The sequence below is a fragment of the Nipponia nippon genome, unplaced genomic scaffold (genome assembly GCF_047370975.1).
Source record: "Nipponia nippon isolate SJK-2023a ecotype South Korea unplaced genomic scaffold, ASM4737097v1 scaffold_2, whole genome shotgun sequence".
Classification (NCBI taxonomy): Eukaryota; Metazoa; Chordata; class Aves; order Pelecaniformes; family Threskiornithidae; genus Nipponia; species Nipponia nippon.
The window spans coordinates 31,086,110-31,103,365 of NW_028262336.1; the positions used below are offsets into that span (position 1 = coordinate 31,086,110).

Sequence of the window (17,256 nt, forward strand, 5' to 3'; positions counted from 1 at the left end):
TCCTCACTGAACTGGGCAAATCAGTCTGCAACATACATATTCCCACTTTCAGACAAAAAGCAGGACTAAAAGCAGCCTCAGCTTTCTATAGTAATGGACATATTAGTACTGCAGCTTCCTAGCAAAGCCACCAGCCCTGAATAATTATAAAAATTCTATAAAGACATATCAGAGATGGGAGCTGTTCTTAACACAGTTCGTAACATACATTATCTACATTTGTTGGGTTACACCCTCCCTTTCTCATGTTTTCACTAGAAGCCTACAGATGTGTTTCATTTAACTATATGGATTATGAACAGCTGCTTCACCTACAAAAACCAGAAAGAAGAAAAAAACAATTTATTATAGCAACACAGCTTGTGTCTTCTGGCAGTTCACCAGCTCAGTTACCCTGGCTTCCTATCTCTACAGAGAAAGGAAACAGTACTTCTAGGAAAAAGAGAAACAATTCTCCATGCCTTTCAGCCAGTTTTTATTTGGAAAACATCCTGATTTTTAAGAGGCCTTTTCATCCAGACAGTCCCTTGTTTTGAAAGCAGGCCCAAACCTTCATGGAAGCTTCCAGAATGGTATTCCATCCATGAAAGAAAATAAAGTGATTTTGTTTTACTCATCTATACAGCACCTAAAAGTCAAAGTCTGACTTTTTTTAAGGATACCAAGAAGTTGGTTTATTTTGATTTTGTTTGGGGTTTTTTTGTTTTTTGGGTTTTTTTTAGAGTGTGATACAGACACAAATATATATCAATCCATTTATCAAACAATCCTCATCTCACCATAATCTCCACTCAAAGCCAACATGCAATCCAGCATATTTACAGCTAAAAGACTGGACATACACCTATTACAGCATTAAGCTTTTACAGCAGTTTCTATGTATGCCTCAAGAAAGCTCTCTGCAACTTCTCAATAGGGCACCTACAACGTAGCTTTGAGGAGAGAAGTGCCAAAAGCACTTTATTCTTCTCCTTGCCAATTGCCTGCCAAATGACTCAAGTTTATTCCATCAGAACCATTCTTCAGCCCGGCTGAATATAGGCAGGAAAAACTAACGGCAACACTTGCAACTCACTCCTACTTCACTCTTGTAATAGGACAGTTTGGTCACATTTACCACTCTTAAAACCACTGTTGCATCAAAGAGATATAATGTCTCACAGCTCATGGTTTTCATGGTGTGTGCACGTGTTGCATTTTCGTAATATCTTTTGTACTTCAGGAACAACAAGTAACTAAAATCCGACTCATGAGGTTTGCAATGTACTCTCAGCTCAATAGCTAAGAGTGTGTTTTCCTTCCAGGAAGTCAGCCAACATCAAAATAACTCTACAAAAGAAAACCTCAAAAAGGAAAAACAATTCAAATCCAATATTAACTTCTGAACTATCTGAAGATCTGCAAAGTGAAGAGGAAAGTTTATCTTGGACAGCGAGGTTACATTTTAATAAATGAAATCCACTGCATACACTATGAGTATTGATAGCTCTACTTTTATGAGTAGGACCGGTAATAAATACTCACTCACATAGTTAACGAAAAGAAGAAAGCCATTCTAGTTATCTCGGGCAGTAATAAATGCTTGGAGCAAGAGACAAAAGGTATAAGCCCAGGTACGTACAGACTACTCTTCTCCCATCTAATCCTGGCAATAGCACTTCACAAACTCTGAAGGATTAAGTTATAGCCTAATCACTGTGCTTGACAGATACTACTCATGAATCAGTCTGACTTCTTTTTTAATATTGGGCTCCTGGACTCCCAAACATTCTAGGACAATGACTTCCACAGCTAATCATGCATTACACACACAAAAAAATAATTTTTAGAAAAACCCATATTTTAGACCTTAATCCTAACTTCAGGTTCATTGCAGACAGTGAATATTTCAGCTTCACTAATGCAATTCCAGCATATTCTCATATTCTAGGAGAAAAAGAAGAGTACAAACATTCCACACAGTGGCTCACTCCCACACCTCCCCTCTCTCACGGAAATGACAATCCTTTATGCTTCAAATTTTTTTGGTAGAATTTCACAGAGCCTGAGTCTTTTTTTTTTTTTTTAAAGGAAAAAAACCAAGCCTGAAAATCCTTCATAAATGCCACGTTACAATAATTCATACTGCATGAATGATCTCTTCAGACTTAAGAAAATACAGTTTCCGCTGGGGGGCAGGTTCTGGCTATCTGAATGGAAAAAAACTGTAACTAATTATGAAGTCATTCCTAGTTGCTTTTAGGCCAGAGATGTCTAGAAACCTCTCATCACAAAGTGAAGTCCTTATGTCGCTTACAAGAGCCTCAGTTGGGTCCATCCCTCAGATAATTCTATAATCAGCTGTATCAAGTCCTGAGTGGAAAAAAAAAAAAAAAAAAAAAACAAAACACAAAACCAAACTCAAAAAACCCATCCAGTCTCCATGTCATGGTTGTGGGACTACTGTTTCACCAACTTGAAGTCTCAGTGAAAAGCAGGGCTTCTGAGTTACCTTACATTTTTTATAAATTAGTAAATAGAAAACATTAACTAGCTTCACCAACTCTTCTTTCACATTCCGTTCTACCTGCCACATTGGTGTCAAAACAGCTCTTGGATTATTTATGAGAAGATACAGCAACAGTAGCAACAAAAACCTTAGTTTTTCCTTGCTAACCTGAGAAGCGTCTCCATGAAAAGTCTGAAATACATAACCATGCTTTGGACCTGGTCATACTTAGAGCAAGAGGAAAAAACCCAAATCAACCCCAATTAAAACTACCTGACATCCCAGTTGAGGAAGGTGGTGCATCTTTGTAAGAATACCAAAAAACCTAACAAAAACAAAACCACACATCCAGATCTCCAGTATGTTTTCACACATATAAGAACAAAACCAAATTACAATGTCATTTATATTTAATGTACCATATATGAACTTTGTGTAACCATTTTAAACTATTTTCCTCATTTTTCATTTTCAGTTCTTCTGACATTCAGTTATGACACTAAAAAGCATATTCTTTATTAATGACCAGTATTACTTACAAGTTTATAAACATTGCTTATTAAAACTTGCCCAACTGAATAAGCAATTTCAGAAACAAACTGCTGTAGAATTAAGCTTTCTGTATGATTGCTGCCAAAAAGACTGTCTTTTTATCATTTAAAATCTATTCTGCACAGGACAGTTCAGTCATTGCTGATCTTAATCATTTTATTAACGTTTATGTTATTAAGAGATGTTTGGGATAAGTTTCAAGTTCGTATCACATCTAACATTCTGTAGTTACTTTCATGTTTTTCTTTTTACGTGGGTATGTATGTGCCAGTATTCCTGGAGAACAAAGATAAATTTGTTCCTAAAAAAAAAAAAAAAAAAGGCAGATAGCAAAAAATAGAAGGAAATGCACTCCACAGTGTTCTAATGTATACTAGACTTGTTGGTGTGACCAGAGCACAGTGATTTAAACCAGACAAAGTTCTTCCAAGTTTCCATTTGATTCTCCAGGAAGATTAAAGGTCTTAATCTTGTTGTAGCACAGATCTTGCCTATAATCTTTGTTCATGACTTTCAGCTAATGATTAGAGCATTGGATCATATGGAAATATTTTTTGTTAAAATCTCCAACATCTATGCTACTAATGACAATTTTACAATATTTGTTTTGATTTTTAGGTATTTTTAAGCCACCCAACAACCATCTTGTGCAGCATTACTGAAATTGTTTCTAAACAATGATAAATTTTACTGTTGCTTACTCTTATTTTCACCCCATATATATGGATTATCTTAGCATATTATATAAATATTATATACTTCCATTTTCTTTCTATCTATAAAGGTATTTGCATTGTTTGCTCGAAGAATGGAATGATCAGCACACTTCAAGGACTTAACTAGTAGTAGCTCTTTGACATAGCAGTAAGTATTTTGCTATTTTCACCTGACCTAGGAGACCTACAGAGGGTCCAAGTGTGATATAAACCTGAACTTGCTCTCAGATACCTCCTCTTAACAAGACCAATATACTCAAAGCTGCAGCATGAGGGTTCTCTGTTAGTACCTTATTTTATCAAGACTTCAGTGGGTTATGATGCACTCTGAAATGCCTTGAGCACAAAGAGCTACAGAAGTGAAAATAATTCTCCCTCCCCTTGTGAATTCAGCCTTTCTACTACAGTTTCATGGTATTATCTGTACTTTCACAAGAAGTATAACTAACATGTGGACAACAGTTAAAGGAAGCCACCTAAATCACTATTCAATGCCTCAAAGTCCAAATATATGAAAAAAAGCAGTCAAGCAGTGCTTAACCAAAAAATTTTATACTGCACAGTCTCTCAAAATCCTTCTACTCCACCTGAAAAATAGAGTATTCAGCTCAAAACTTATTTAAATCACCTTTGTGATTTGAATTTTATTGAATTATTTGTTTGAAATTTATTCAAATCACCTCTCAACATCCCACATCAGAACTGGGAAGGAGCAACTAGAAAACCTACTCTGGGCTCACAGGCCAAAAAAAGCTGCTCAAGTGAGAAGACTGAAGACACCATCCTTAAACTAAACAGACATACTAAGATTGAATACAACTTTAGTATTTGATAATATTTAGAACAGTATTCATATTTTAATTCCATTTTCTTATTAAGGCATAGGATAGAAAGAATGGACAAAAAAACCAGGACAGCATCATCACCAAGCAAACTACAAGCATTAAAATCTCTATTTACTTTGAGTCTATAAAGCGTATAGCTTTGGTCTTCAAAGTGAGGAATACTCAAACTTCACTCTCTGGATATTTCACCTCTTCATGACTACTGCTGCAGTTTCCATACAGAATGCATATACAGTATAAAGTGTTAGAACTCTTCATATTATTCATAAAGTATGCCAACTTCTTAGACAAAAAGCATTTTTTCCAAAGACCCTCAGAAGCTGAGGAGGTTAGGCATTACAGCAACTCTCAGGAGTTCACATTTGTCCTCAGATGCAGAGATATGAACAAGTTCTGCCTGGCAGACTGGATGCATCCCAGGAGCCATAAAACTGCATTTGCATGGTATTGTACTCTACTGTAATGTCAAAGATTATTACGTCAGCCATAGCATTATATTTATATGGCTTCCAGACTTCAAGTCACTCAGAAGTCTGCCTTAACCTGTTAATAGCTGCATCATCTGAAAGTACAGGAGCTAAATACTTCCAGAAGTTCTATTGCAAAAGTTTCCATAAAAAATATTTATTTTTTTTTAAATCAGCCTTAATCATTTTACTGCTCAGTGTAAAAACAGGTTATTGGGACACGATTTTGAACAACAGTCTTAACCCTGGACTTTTCTGGAAAGCAATAGCATAGAAAGAACTATAAACATTGTCACAAAAAAATTATTTGAGAAGAACACTGACAGAGAAAGAATGAAAACCTTCAAAATATAAGCAGAAAAGTACAGATGCCATTAAGTAATTTTTACATTCCCACTGTGTAACATTTTGCCAAAAACAGAGCTATGGTCACAAAAATATAAACACATAAAAACACTCACCTTTTTGAAATTTACTTTTAAATTTTTTTTTTAAATGTGATCTAAGAAGATTAACAAACTTTAAGTAAAAGGATTAATGAGGCATGCGACTGAGATAGGAAGAGATTACCAGAAAACCCAAGTCCTATTTTGTACAGAAAGTTTTGTAAATACTCCTGAGAAATTTGACAAACTTCCTGTAAAGTAGAAGTAATTCTCTAAGTATTTAAAAACCACGAAGTACATTCAACATCTCATGATTATTCCAGTAGGCTGTAAGTCAATTAAAAATTTCTAAAAGCATGGCTCATTTAACAACAGTTTTATTTTCAGATCAGTTACCAAACAAGTTTTTCCATACTGAAACCATAAAAACTAAAGGAAGAGTAGAATTTTAAAGCTATGATAATCGTTAACAAGATTCAATACTGCTTTTTTTCTTGGTTATACTACTGCAGAGATTTCTGACCTTATTAGGCCTTATCTTCAAACACAACTATATTTTTTTTTTTAAATAAATAATCACAGACACTGTTTCACAGCCAGTTCTACTTTTGTTTGCCACTGGAGGTTATGTGAGGACACAGACTACTGTAGGAGACTGGCTCACTCCTACTTCTAGTGCACTTAAAAGCAATCAAGCTGAGTTTCTTTAAAACATCCAGCGTTCAGTGAAGTTTTCCCTAGCAAGCTCCAGAGAAAAACTACTATCATGATGTAACAGCCTGTTTTCAAGAGTTACCTATGAAAGTAAGTTTTCGTTAATTACAGGAAGCCTTCTGCTACATTCATTAGTTTGCAGTAACTTGCAAGATTTAGCAGATTAAGGCAATTATAGATATTTTAGAGTAATTTAAGGAACTCAGCCTGTTCTAAGGAAAATTAGCTACATCAAAAATCTTACATCTCTTAGCCCTAAAAGCAAAATCTTTTCTCAGTAGCCTGAAGTTGAATTCTTTCTAGATACTCTTTATGCTCCTCTTTTACTCTTCACAAATTAAATGAGTGACACTTCTCTACAATTAAGCCAAAATTGAAACCTGACAGAATAGACCTAGGTAACCTACTTAGCAAGAGACTACCAGGGCATAAATGAAGTTATTTAGCCCCCCTGTGGCTGTACTCAGAACTTCAAAGTCATCAGTGAAGTATGCCACATCCCTTCAGGATTACAAGATACAAGTAAGCATATTACCTACTGGACGTGCCATTTGACAGTACAAGTTCTATTTAAAAAAAAAAAAAAAAAGAAGTGTCCTCTACTGACATAAAAAGGCTCTTAAAAATTGAATACCAGTTGAGGAGGATGGAAATATGCAAACACATAATTGCTGGCTCTGGTAGTTAGCTACCAACACTTTTTTTTTTTTTTTTTTTTTTTCAAATGAGTACACAGGAATACAGTTACAATAGATCAAACTCATCTGCATGTTGTATGAAGAAATACTGCTTCTCTCTAAGAAAGAATTACAATTCCTCAAGCACAAAGTCAACATTAAAACTACCAAAAAGCTGGGGGTTAGAGGTAGAAGACATTTGGGGAAATCAGAATAGCATTCTTCCAATGTAATGAGCCAACTTGAAGATCAGATTAAGGGTTTCCACTTAAGATAATTTCTTGTCTTTCACTGAAAACAAAAGAGGATGTAGAATATATAGGTATTCTTCCAAGTGTGCATTAGAAAAACTTGAGATTAAGTATTTAAGCATTCTCTGGAAGATTTTGGAAACGACATCGAAAAACTAGCCACAAGGTATTTAAGCAAGTCAGTTTCTTGCTTATGAGAATAAAGCAGAGAACAAACTGTCATTTTACTAGAACTATTACCTTACTTGGTAGGATGGTCTATTTTTAAGAGATTTATCACAAACCCAATAAAACTTCTTCAGATTTCTCAACTGTGACATCAACACCTCAATAAAAAAAAAATAAAAAAGAGGAAAAGCAAGAACACACAACCAGCATTTCAAGTGCAAATCACTGTTCGGAAAGGGGAGGGCAAAACAGAAATAGCTGTCAGCCATCGCCTAGCTGTCCTATCTCACCTTCGATTGGATCAACCCTCCTCAAATAGGGTAATCCAGGATTACTAAGGGGCCTACTGAAGAGAAAAAAACACTAACTATGTAGGCAAGGTATTTTAGGAGTGTCACATACATTGGAAAAAGTAGGAAGTTCACAAAACAGAAGAAAACACACTGCACACACCAAAATTCATAGAATGTTTATAAAACACTATGTCTGGTCATGTTGTATTTTACAATACCTTTACTCATTCCTTTATCATCACAGAAACAAAGTTCCACACAACCATTTGCTACAATGATAAGAGCAGGTTTGATTTTTCTGTATACACTCCATAGTAAACTAAGTGAATTTTCTTAAAATTAATTCCCTAACAAAATGTAGCCTTTGAAAAATACTTTCTTGGAATCATTTTCAGATGCTAAATTGCCACTCTAGACCAAAACACCTTCATTTTCTTGGATACCAGGATCGGTAAATGCTAAGGTAAAACTGGGTGCATGCATGGAAGACTCTAATCTTTTCCCCACTTTTAATATAACCTTGTTCTTTTCATACCATCCAACAGCAGTATGCTGAAGCCACCTTTCACATATCTAAACAGTCTGAGATCCGGCCTTAGTGCCCCATCCCACCTTTTCTCTGGTTGCAACTGCCTGACATCTGGCCAACAGAACACATGAAAAATGTATCCAGTCCATGAATTCGCTGTCTTCCTACACAGCAGTCGTACATTTCCAGCTTTAAAGAGTTAGCTCTTGCCATCCCTATAACTGTATTAGCTGAGGCTAAATTATGTATTTCAATGGCTGAGATTCAGTTAGCAAAAACCTAAACTGTTTTTTCAATCTATTAAAAGTCTGGGTACACCTACCACATTTATAAAACACCACATCCCAAGCACCTCAAGTTTTTTATTTTGCATTATTTATAAAACCTTGAGAAAGACTTTTCTTCCCTTTTGGACACACATATTTATTCAAGTTCAAGATAATTCTTCCATTCTTTGCCTTAGGAATTTAAATTTTAAAAGCAACAGCTATGCTGCAGTAACTGCACATGCTGTCATCCATGGTTAAGATAACACAGTTTATGCTGAGATGATTAACCTCAAATTAATTTCTTATTATTTTAAGTAATCTGTATTCCTTCCTGCTGCAGCTCTTGGCAAGGGAAAAAAAAAAGTAATTAAAACAATTTTTAATTGTAGTGTTAAGAATACATAAGATTTTGTCCTGATCTAAATTAAGTGTCTGGAGACACAGATTCTTTGGAATCAAAACAGAAAGACAGAAAAATGGTTTAAGTGTTCAGATAGCTCCTGGTCTGGCATGGGATTATGCGTCTACGTTGTCATCCATCCAACTGCTGTTTCAAAACATGCACTTCACGGTCACAAGAGTCCATCCGAGAAAAATACTACTACTACTACATGCAACTGATGACACTACATAGAACTGATCATAGGTGTTTTCCTAAGCATACTTGGAGTGAACTTGAATTCAAGTAAATAATAGGGTAAATCCCAATAAAGGTTCCATTCCCATCACACCTGCAGGTGCCTGAAGCAATACAAAAGTATAGTGCCATTCAAAGTTATATAACCTCAGAAAGTAACTGGAACACAACGTAGCTGCGTCTCCTATTTCCAGCTCGTTTTTAATGCATTATAACTGTTAGCAGGGTTGAGCTGTTGGACTACAACTGTTGGCTACAACAACTCCAGGTTGTTTTCACAAAGAGACAGCCAATTATTTGAACAGGATTTTAAAGCAGTACAATTATTGTCTAATTTTTCAAGTCTATTTCATTGAATTTCAACCTGTTTAAAAACTACACCTCTCCTTCAGTATCAAAGTCACTAGAAAATAAGAGCTTGACAGCAAAACCAACTATAAAAACCAAGAGAAGTTAGCTTCACTCATTCTTTAATTCTGGCCAGGGCTGAGACAAATAAAAGAAGGATGAAAAATTAAGACTGATTTGAATTCCTTCATCAAGAAGGCCACAGACAACATGAGAAGCAATTCTTAAATATTTATATCCACTTATTACGCCGAGAGCTGCAGTTTGCTTCAGACAGTTTCTAGTATTCCTCAGACAGCTGCTCTTGCCTTTCTCTGCTCTGGAACAAGGGCTGGTAATTTTGATTTTTTTTTTTTTTTTTTTTTTTTGAACAAAGCGGTCCTCAACTCGGACAAGCGCTACGGATCTGCGTGTGCTACCCACCACCTCCCTTTGCCTGCAGGCAGGCAGCTTCTGCGCCCACTAGCACCCCTGCCTGCCTGCCAGCCGCCTGCCTGCCTGCCTCCCCGCTCTCCACACGCTGCCTTCCGCCTCGTGTCTCACCAGGCGCCGGCGGCCGCAGCGGCGAACCGCTGCTCCTCGCTCAACCGTAACCCCGGCGCTCACAACAGCGTGGTCGAGGGCAGGGGGTTGGGTTTGTTTCCCCCCCCCCCCTTTCTGGTCTATGCACCTCTTCGCCCTGACCTAGGGTTCAGGTCAGTGGATCCGCCGGGCTGAGCCTCCGGATCAGACCCGAGGACGGGGAGCGGAGCGAAGACTTCACACACCGCGCCCGCCGGGGCGCCGGCCAGCCGGGGCGCAGCCACCGCGCCTCCCGGCCGACACCGGCTTCATCTCAGGAGAGCGGGCGGGGACGCAGAGCCACGGCCTCGGCCCCGCCACCTCCTCAGGGAGGGGGCGGCCACGGCGACCAAGGCGCCCGCCGACACCCGGGCGGGGGCGGGCCGCCCCCTGCCTCTCAGCCTCCTGCCGCCGCACGGCGCCGGCCCGCAGCGCCCGCCCTCGCCGCAGGCCACCGCTCCCCGCACCAGCAGCCTGAGGCGCCGGCGGCGGCCCCGGCGGGCGGGAGCCGGCCGAGCCGAGCCGAGCGGCGGCAGCTCCTCGCCGGCAGAGGGAGCCGGCCCACGGCCCTGCCCGCGGTTCCCCCGGCGCGGGGCGGGCCTGCCCGCCGCGCTCACCCGGCACGGGCCGTCCTGGAAGACGCGCGGGTCCAGGTTGCAGGCGATGGTGGCGGTGGGCAGGTCCCGCAGCGCCACCGCCTCCATCTCGCCGTCAACGAAGCTCCACTCCGTCTCGGCCTCGGCCGGCAGCAGCAGCGCCGCCGCCGCCTCCTGCTCCTCCTCCTGCTGCTGCTGCTGCTGCTGCCCGGGCGGCAGCGGCTGCTGGAGCGGCGGCTCCTCCTGCCCCGCCGGGCCCCTCCCGCCGCCACCGCTCTCCATGGCCGGGGGCGAGCGGAGCCCCCGCGGGGCGGGGCCCGGCGGCCGCTGAGGCGGCGGCGAGCGCCTTGGCACGCGCACACGAAACTTCCAGCCCCCCCCGCCCTTTTTGTTTCCTTGGCCCCCGCGCCCGTTCAACCGCCGCCTTCCTGCCCCCCCCCCCCCCCCCGCAGCGCCGCGTGAGCCAATAGGAAGCCGCCGCCGCAGCAACAGGTGGCCTGCCCGAGCTCGGCGCTGCTGCCGCCATCTTGAGTGAGGGCAAGCGGGCGGCTCTGCGGGGTGTGAGGGAGCCGGCGGGCGGCGGGCCGTGGGGCGCCGGCCGGGCGGTCAGGGCGCGGTGGGACGGTGGGTGGCGAGGTGACCCAGCAGCTGAGGTTGGGCAGACGCCTGGTGAGTGCAGTCGTTCAGTCAGGAATGATGGCGGCAACCCAGGGCGAAGGTGACTGGGCAAGGCCCGGTGCAGTTGTGCCGCGGTGTTTTGCAGCACGATTGGAGCACGGAACAACAGGTCTGGATTTAGAGGACAAGGAATATTGTGCAACAAGCAGATGAATAAAAAGACCCTTACTCCACCACTTATAAATCAGCCGAAAGTCGCTGTCGTGTACACATTATTTCTCTTACCTGCCTTAAGGACGTGCCAGCCAACCCTTGATGTTCTGCAAACAGTTCACTGAACAGACAACAGAAAGGAAGCCTAGGGGGAAAAAAAAAAAAAAGCCATAACGGTATTTGGCCAGTTGCATCTGCTCTTGCCGGGGAATGATAAAACTAACCTTCACCCTTTCTTTGTACTTTTCTCAAAGGTATCCTACTGCTGCGCCAAGACCAAACATGTTTTGACTTTAAAATTTGTGAAAGAGGGCACACAAAGCCATGTCGATGACCTGTCCTCCTTATTTTGGACCTGAAAGATGCGTTTTCTTACAACCTTTCTCTTTTCCCTGTGTCAAAAGGCCATAAAGGACAATTGCACCTTCCCTGGCTACACTCAAGGAGCTGCTTGTGTCGGACATTCCTATGTAGAAGAATAAAGTTTGCCTAATGTGCTTAGCTGGCTAGTCCAACCTAACTAACCTAGACAAACACTTTTCTTACATATATATATATATGTAGCATCACCTTCTAGGGGAAGACACAAAAGCGAGCTTCAGAGGTCACAGGTTTTTTATAAAATTATTGTGACTTCCACACATCTACCTCAAATGTCCTATATTAGTACAAGGACAACGCAGAATAGTAAAAGGCAGTAAGGAATGAGAGGACGCTGGGTAGTAGCTGGCAAAATACTAACCAAATATTCTACCGCTGCAGGGCTGCGTAAGAAAGAATGAGGTCTGAAAAGTGGAAAGAACCATCAGTCAAAAACCTGTTTTCTCACCTGAGACCAGCTCAAGAACAAAACACGGCTACTAGTGAAACGTACTTGAGTTCCTGGAAAGAATGAGAACTGGTGGCAAAACATGGGCGTTCCTTCTTATCATAAGAAAGCCTCTGAGGGGCTAATCCTATTCTCATTTCCAGTTACAAGAAACTTCTCAAAGACATGAGTGAGGAGATAGTTGGTGTTCATACTATAGCTCAGAGTCCCAGGGCTTACTTTAGAAAGCAACATTTCATCAGGTATAGTGATCTTGTCATCAGGCATCATCTATCCAGAGACTGAAAAAATTATTTCATTCCATAATGTCTGGTATTCTAGATCACAGATTTTTAACTATATTTTTGTAGATAATACGAGTTAGTGTGCACTTGGAAAAAAATCACTATGGCAAATACAAGATTGGATTTTGTAAACAGACTATAAACATATTGATGCAGGCTGTGACGGGTCACTTGTTCAGCAACATTAATAAATTATTTAAAATATGGTACAGCAAGTATTATGGCAAATGGTGTTCAAAGTAGACTATTCTTACAGATCTTTTCTTCCAAAATGCAACAACATTTTGGTGAAGAACTTCTGAAAAACTAATATTGACAGTTGGGAATGCTGTATCACCTGCTGATCTGCAGCGTGCAAAGTTTAAAGCTGAGGCAGCAGCCCCACTCCTTGAGATACCACTGTTACCCTATCTTAAGTTAGCACCGCTGACCTTTTTTTCCAACAGATCAGAGACTTTAAACTGATGAATTACTTGTCTCAGCCAATTTTAATGAGATCTTGCAGGATACAACAAGGCGAAAAATGCCATGTGAAGAGATAATAAATTGCCTTCTCCCGCCTCTTCTGTTAGAAGTTTCTTCAGACTTTGTAATGTTTTGAACCATTTAAGCCTTTTTCATAGAGATAAGCTCTCGTCTTAGATACAGGATATTTTCATGATCAGTTGTGCTAAGTGACGTAAGTCTGTATGTTTCTACACCAGTTTTCACAAAAATTCAGGCAAGTGGTATCTTAAAAGAAAAGTCACATATATGAACAAGCTGAAACTTTTTAATGCTAAATTGGTGTTAAAACCTCCAGACAAACTAATGCCATTTTTAACCTTATTATTTGATCTCATAGTTGTTTCCTGATAGGAGTGGTGACACTTGCCTCTTTGAGGAGAAGCTGTCTGTATACTCTGCATCAAGACCTCTAGCCTCCCTACAGAAATCTCACCTGAGGGATCTGAATGGAAATCTGCTGTTACATATATTTAAAAACTTGCAGACAAGAAGCAAAACTCACTAACAACAAATTCTGGTAATTGCAGCCTGTCATCTTACTATTATGAAAGCCATTGAACAATATTCATCTGCCCACTACTGGTCTAACGGCATAAGCCATCCCCCAGCTGGTTATTGTAACTCAGGTGTCAGATTTGTGAGTGAAAATTTAGTTATTAATGATATTTGTATCATAATAGCACCTAAAGCTCCACCGAGATCATTATCACATTGTACCAAGTGCTGCAGTACTCCACAGCCGAAGGACCGATCTGCCCTCAGAGCTTAAAAGTTCAAATAGACAATGCAGAGAAAACAAGCATTGCTGACATTCTATAAATATGGCAAATAAATAAAATATGAAGTGAACACACACCCCCAGCATTAATTCAGTCATAGACTTCAGAAGAAAAATTAAACCTGGGGTTTAATGGCAGATACATCCTTTCTTTTTGTTACGTATGAAGGGAATGCAACGTATGCTTTTGACTGGAAGAGCTGGTAAACCAAGAAAAAAAATAGATCTTCACTCCAATGCTCAGCTTTAGAGATAGAGTACATCTCTCAATGTAAGTGACAGTGATTAACAGTAATGATTTCTTTACACGCAGGAAAAAAAATTCCTGGGATAAATCACTAAATGCACGCTAGAACAGTGCCATTCAAATGTTTTAAACAACACACACTACCATCTAGTGGTAGAAAGAAAAGCACGAAGGATCTCAAAAGATTCAAGGGAATCTCAAACTTTTATTACATGCATCTGCAACAAAAATCCTCACTTCCCAAGTGAAAAGTAGCTATCTAACCAGCACAAAAAAAAAAAATAAAAACAGACTATACAGAACTTGATTATAACTAAATGGAAAATGTTTGAAGAAAGACTGAACGTGTGGTCCTATGGGTGACTTTACTTCCTAAACACTCATTTAAACCACTGACTTATTTAATATTCCTCAGAACAGGTTTTCATTGCACCTATTTAATGGCTACACATAGGCAGATGTAGTTAGCAGTTTAAACACATGGCACTGGTATCAGTCACAATACTTCAGAAGACTTTGAGGTTTTTTCCTGCATAGGAGCCTATTCACAAGACAGTACTGCAATCGTTCATTGGCTGTAGACTTTAAAAAAGGCTATGCATATCTAAAATATGCATATATTAGCATTGAAGATTAATTTTGGCTATCAAGAACACATTTTTCATTAAAATAATTTTTCTTTAATTACCCCCATATCCTGCAAGTACAAAAGCACATGTCCTCAGTTACTTCCTTAACATTGTAATATTTGTACTATCAGTTATTTGCATGTATGTGTAGCAGAAATTTGTTATTTCTTAAACCTTAACCAAATAACCACCTAGATTTGCAATAACAAATGTCCAACACATTCACAGTCTTCAGAGCTCAAAGCAGCCCAGCCATCCAGTTGAATCTAAAAGATGGTCAAAAGAACTTGATCCGTACTCTACTTTCCCCACAGTCAAGCATGGCACACCAGTGTATGAGGCGGCATTTTAGATATTAACTTCATTTATCTCGTTAGATCGTATGAACTTCATGAAAGCCTGACTGATCCAACAACACTGACTTCTGGGGATCTTCTTTGGGGTCCAGGGTCCAAGGTCCAAGGAAGGGGTTCTCAGACTGCTATGTGGAAGGGCATACCTTAAGTGTGCCAGTCACTTTTCAGTCCGTTTGCTCCAAATCTAGTTCTTTTGTTGGAGGGGAAATGCCCATCCCTGATTCCTTCCCAGAGCCCAGAGGACCTTTCCACACCGTGGTGTCTCCTTCACAGGCTGCCCAAAGAGCTTTACCTCCTATGTTTCCTACAGCCATCCTGAAGGCCTTGTTCTCTAGGAGGTTTCACTAAAAATCTTACTCAGTAAAGTCCTCAATTTACCTCTTTCAAGTGCTTATTATCAGCCAAGCAGTTGCTCTGGGTTACTTTCTCACAGATAGACTTGTTTCCCATGAAACAGCCTCCCATAGACAGAGAGAGGTCTGACCCTTTTTAAGGCAAGCCAGTCATCTTAAGGTGAATATATAAAGTATACAAAATCTCACTACTTTTACTTTAAACTCAGTTTGAGCAAAGCATATGCCCCCCCCCCCAAATCTATATAAAGAAACTCCCCAGTCTTATTTAACCGTTTGTTGTGATGTTAAATGCTGTTAAAGGTATGTTTTATTTCTAGCTTAAATTTGCCTTGTTCTCACTGAGAGCCATTTGTTCTGGTTATGTTTTTCTCCACTATAATAAAAAGTCTCCCAGTACTCGATGTTTTATGTTGGAGTCCCTCCTCACTATTCTTTTTGTTCAGCTAAGCAGATCCAGTCCTGCAAATCTCTCAAGAGCGTTTTTCCACTTACAGCTGCTGAATGGTTTCACGCCTGGTCCAGGCTTCTCCCCATCACGTTCCCTTTCCTTCCCTTGACTTAATCCAGACATCCCAAGGGATTCCCTTTTCAGAGTATCATCACCCTTGCCCTCCGAGGGTCTGGATGCCATCCAGTGCTGCTTGCCAAGCTCCTGCCGTACCTCTGCAGCACCATGCCCCCACCCTGCCTTTCCTCCTGGGTGCCTGTGGTCTTCACAGCTGCTTGCTTACCTCGGCCTCTGTCCACCCATAGCTGCAGCAACCACAGTAACTCCAGTTTTATAGCCTTCCCCAAGCCTTACCAAGGCAAACATACATCTTAAAACACCATTACCACAGGTTTGATTTTTTTGTTGGCTTAGAACAATTTGTATAAACCACTTTTTTATATGTTTTTTTGTCTTTGTAGCCAACAGCATTCAAGGAATTGCTGCAGCCTGTATCATTTCAACCATCTACATTAGCTATTTCCAGCTGTATTGCCTGAAACTATCTCATGGCTCTGGCTCTGATAGCAAAACGTCTTTAACAGCACAACCTAAAGGGTTATTTCTGATAGCAGTTTGGTGCACTGCATTTGCCAGTACAATATGCCATCTTTTTTTTTTTTTTTTTGCTTCTTTAACTTGTGCAGGCTGATTCTCTTTGTCTCAAAACCACAATAGTGAGAATGAGAAAGCAGAGCGGTAGCCTGTCTGTCCCATATTGTGTAGGTGGGTCTTTTGTAGAAGGACCTGGCACCCGCAGGAGAGGTAGGATTAGCTGGAGTGTTTTTCAGAACTGCTAGTATTTGGAAGAATAGTTGTCATCCCAGGGCAGAGAAGAAACATGCAAATAAAATGCTGTTAAATAAAATAAATACAGTGAAGCTAAGGTTTCTTTACCTTGGTATTGGTAGGAAGCTAAAAAAAAGTCTTGAGGTGCAGAAGCTAAGGCTTGTTAAGGAGTCTTTAAAGTGGTAGGTAATGTACAAAGCTCACATAACTGATTCAGATCAGTTGCTTTGTTAAATGTCTGTCAGCACAATCTCTTCTCTTTTATACGTATCTCCCCCTTCTCCCATGGTTCACTATGCCCCTTCCCTGCCGCCGTTCTCGGTTAGATGCTAAGTTGCTCTGGAATGCGTCTTCCAGTGTTTGCATTGTGCCTGGCAGGGTTGGACTCCCAAGGTCACTGCCACCTTTGGATGCCACCCCAGATCTCACAACGATACGCTTTTCATTGTAGTAACGCAGCAGGTTACCACGTACCTCTTACTGATATTTAAACTACGCTCTGGTAAGTCAGCTCCTAAATTAGGTAGAAGAGTAATACATAGTAGAAGTAAAAGAGCCATTTATTTCAGGAGCAATCAGTAATAAGCCTGATTACTGATTTACCATAGAGCTCATTTACAAGTGCTGTAGAACAAATGGGTTTTGTCAGTAAGCACTTCTGAAAAG

The 17,256-nt window shown here is 40.6% G+C and overlaps 2 protein-coding genes across 2 annotated transcripts in view; both read right to left on the reverse strand.

The window, feature by feature from the left end:
- The window catches only part of KCNE1 (potassium voltage-gated channel subfamily E regulatory subunit 1), an 80,325-nt gene extending 69,677 nt beyond the window's left edge, over positions 1 to 10,648 (reverse strand). Inside the window, exon 1 of the mRNA XM_087756945.1 lies at positions 10,519 to 10,648. The gene's annotated coding sequence lies outside the window, so the exon portion shown is untranslated. The remainder of the gene's footprint in view (positions 1 to 10,518) is intronic.
- RCAN1 (regulator of calcineurin 1) overlaps positions 1 to 10,867 on the reverse strand; it is a 40,399-nt gene extending 29,532 nt beyond the window's left edge. Inside the window, exon 1 of the mRNA XM_087756944.1 lies at positions 10,519 to 10,867. Within this exon, the coding sequence (XP_087613070.1) occupies positions 10,519 to 10,779 (261 nt within the window). The 5' untranslated portion in view covers positions 10,780 to 10,867. The remainder of the gene's footprint in view (positions 1 to 10,518) is intronic.
- Between the last annotated feature and the right edge of the window lie 6,389 nt (positions 10,868 to 17,256).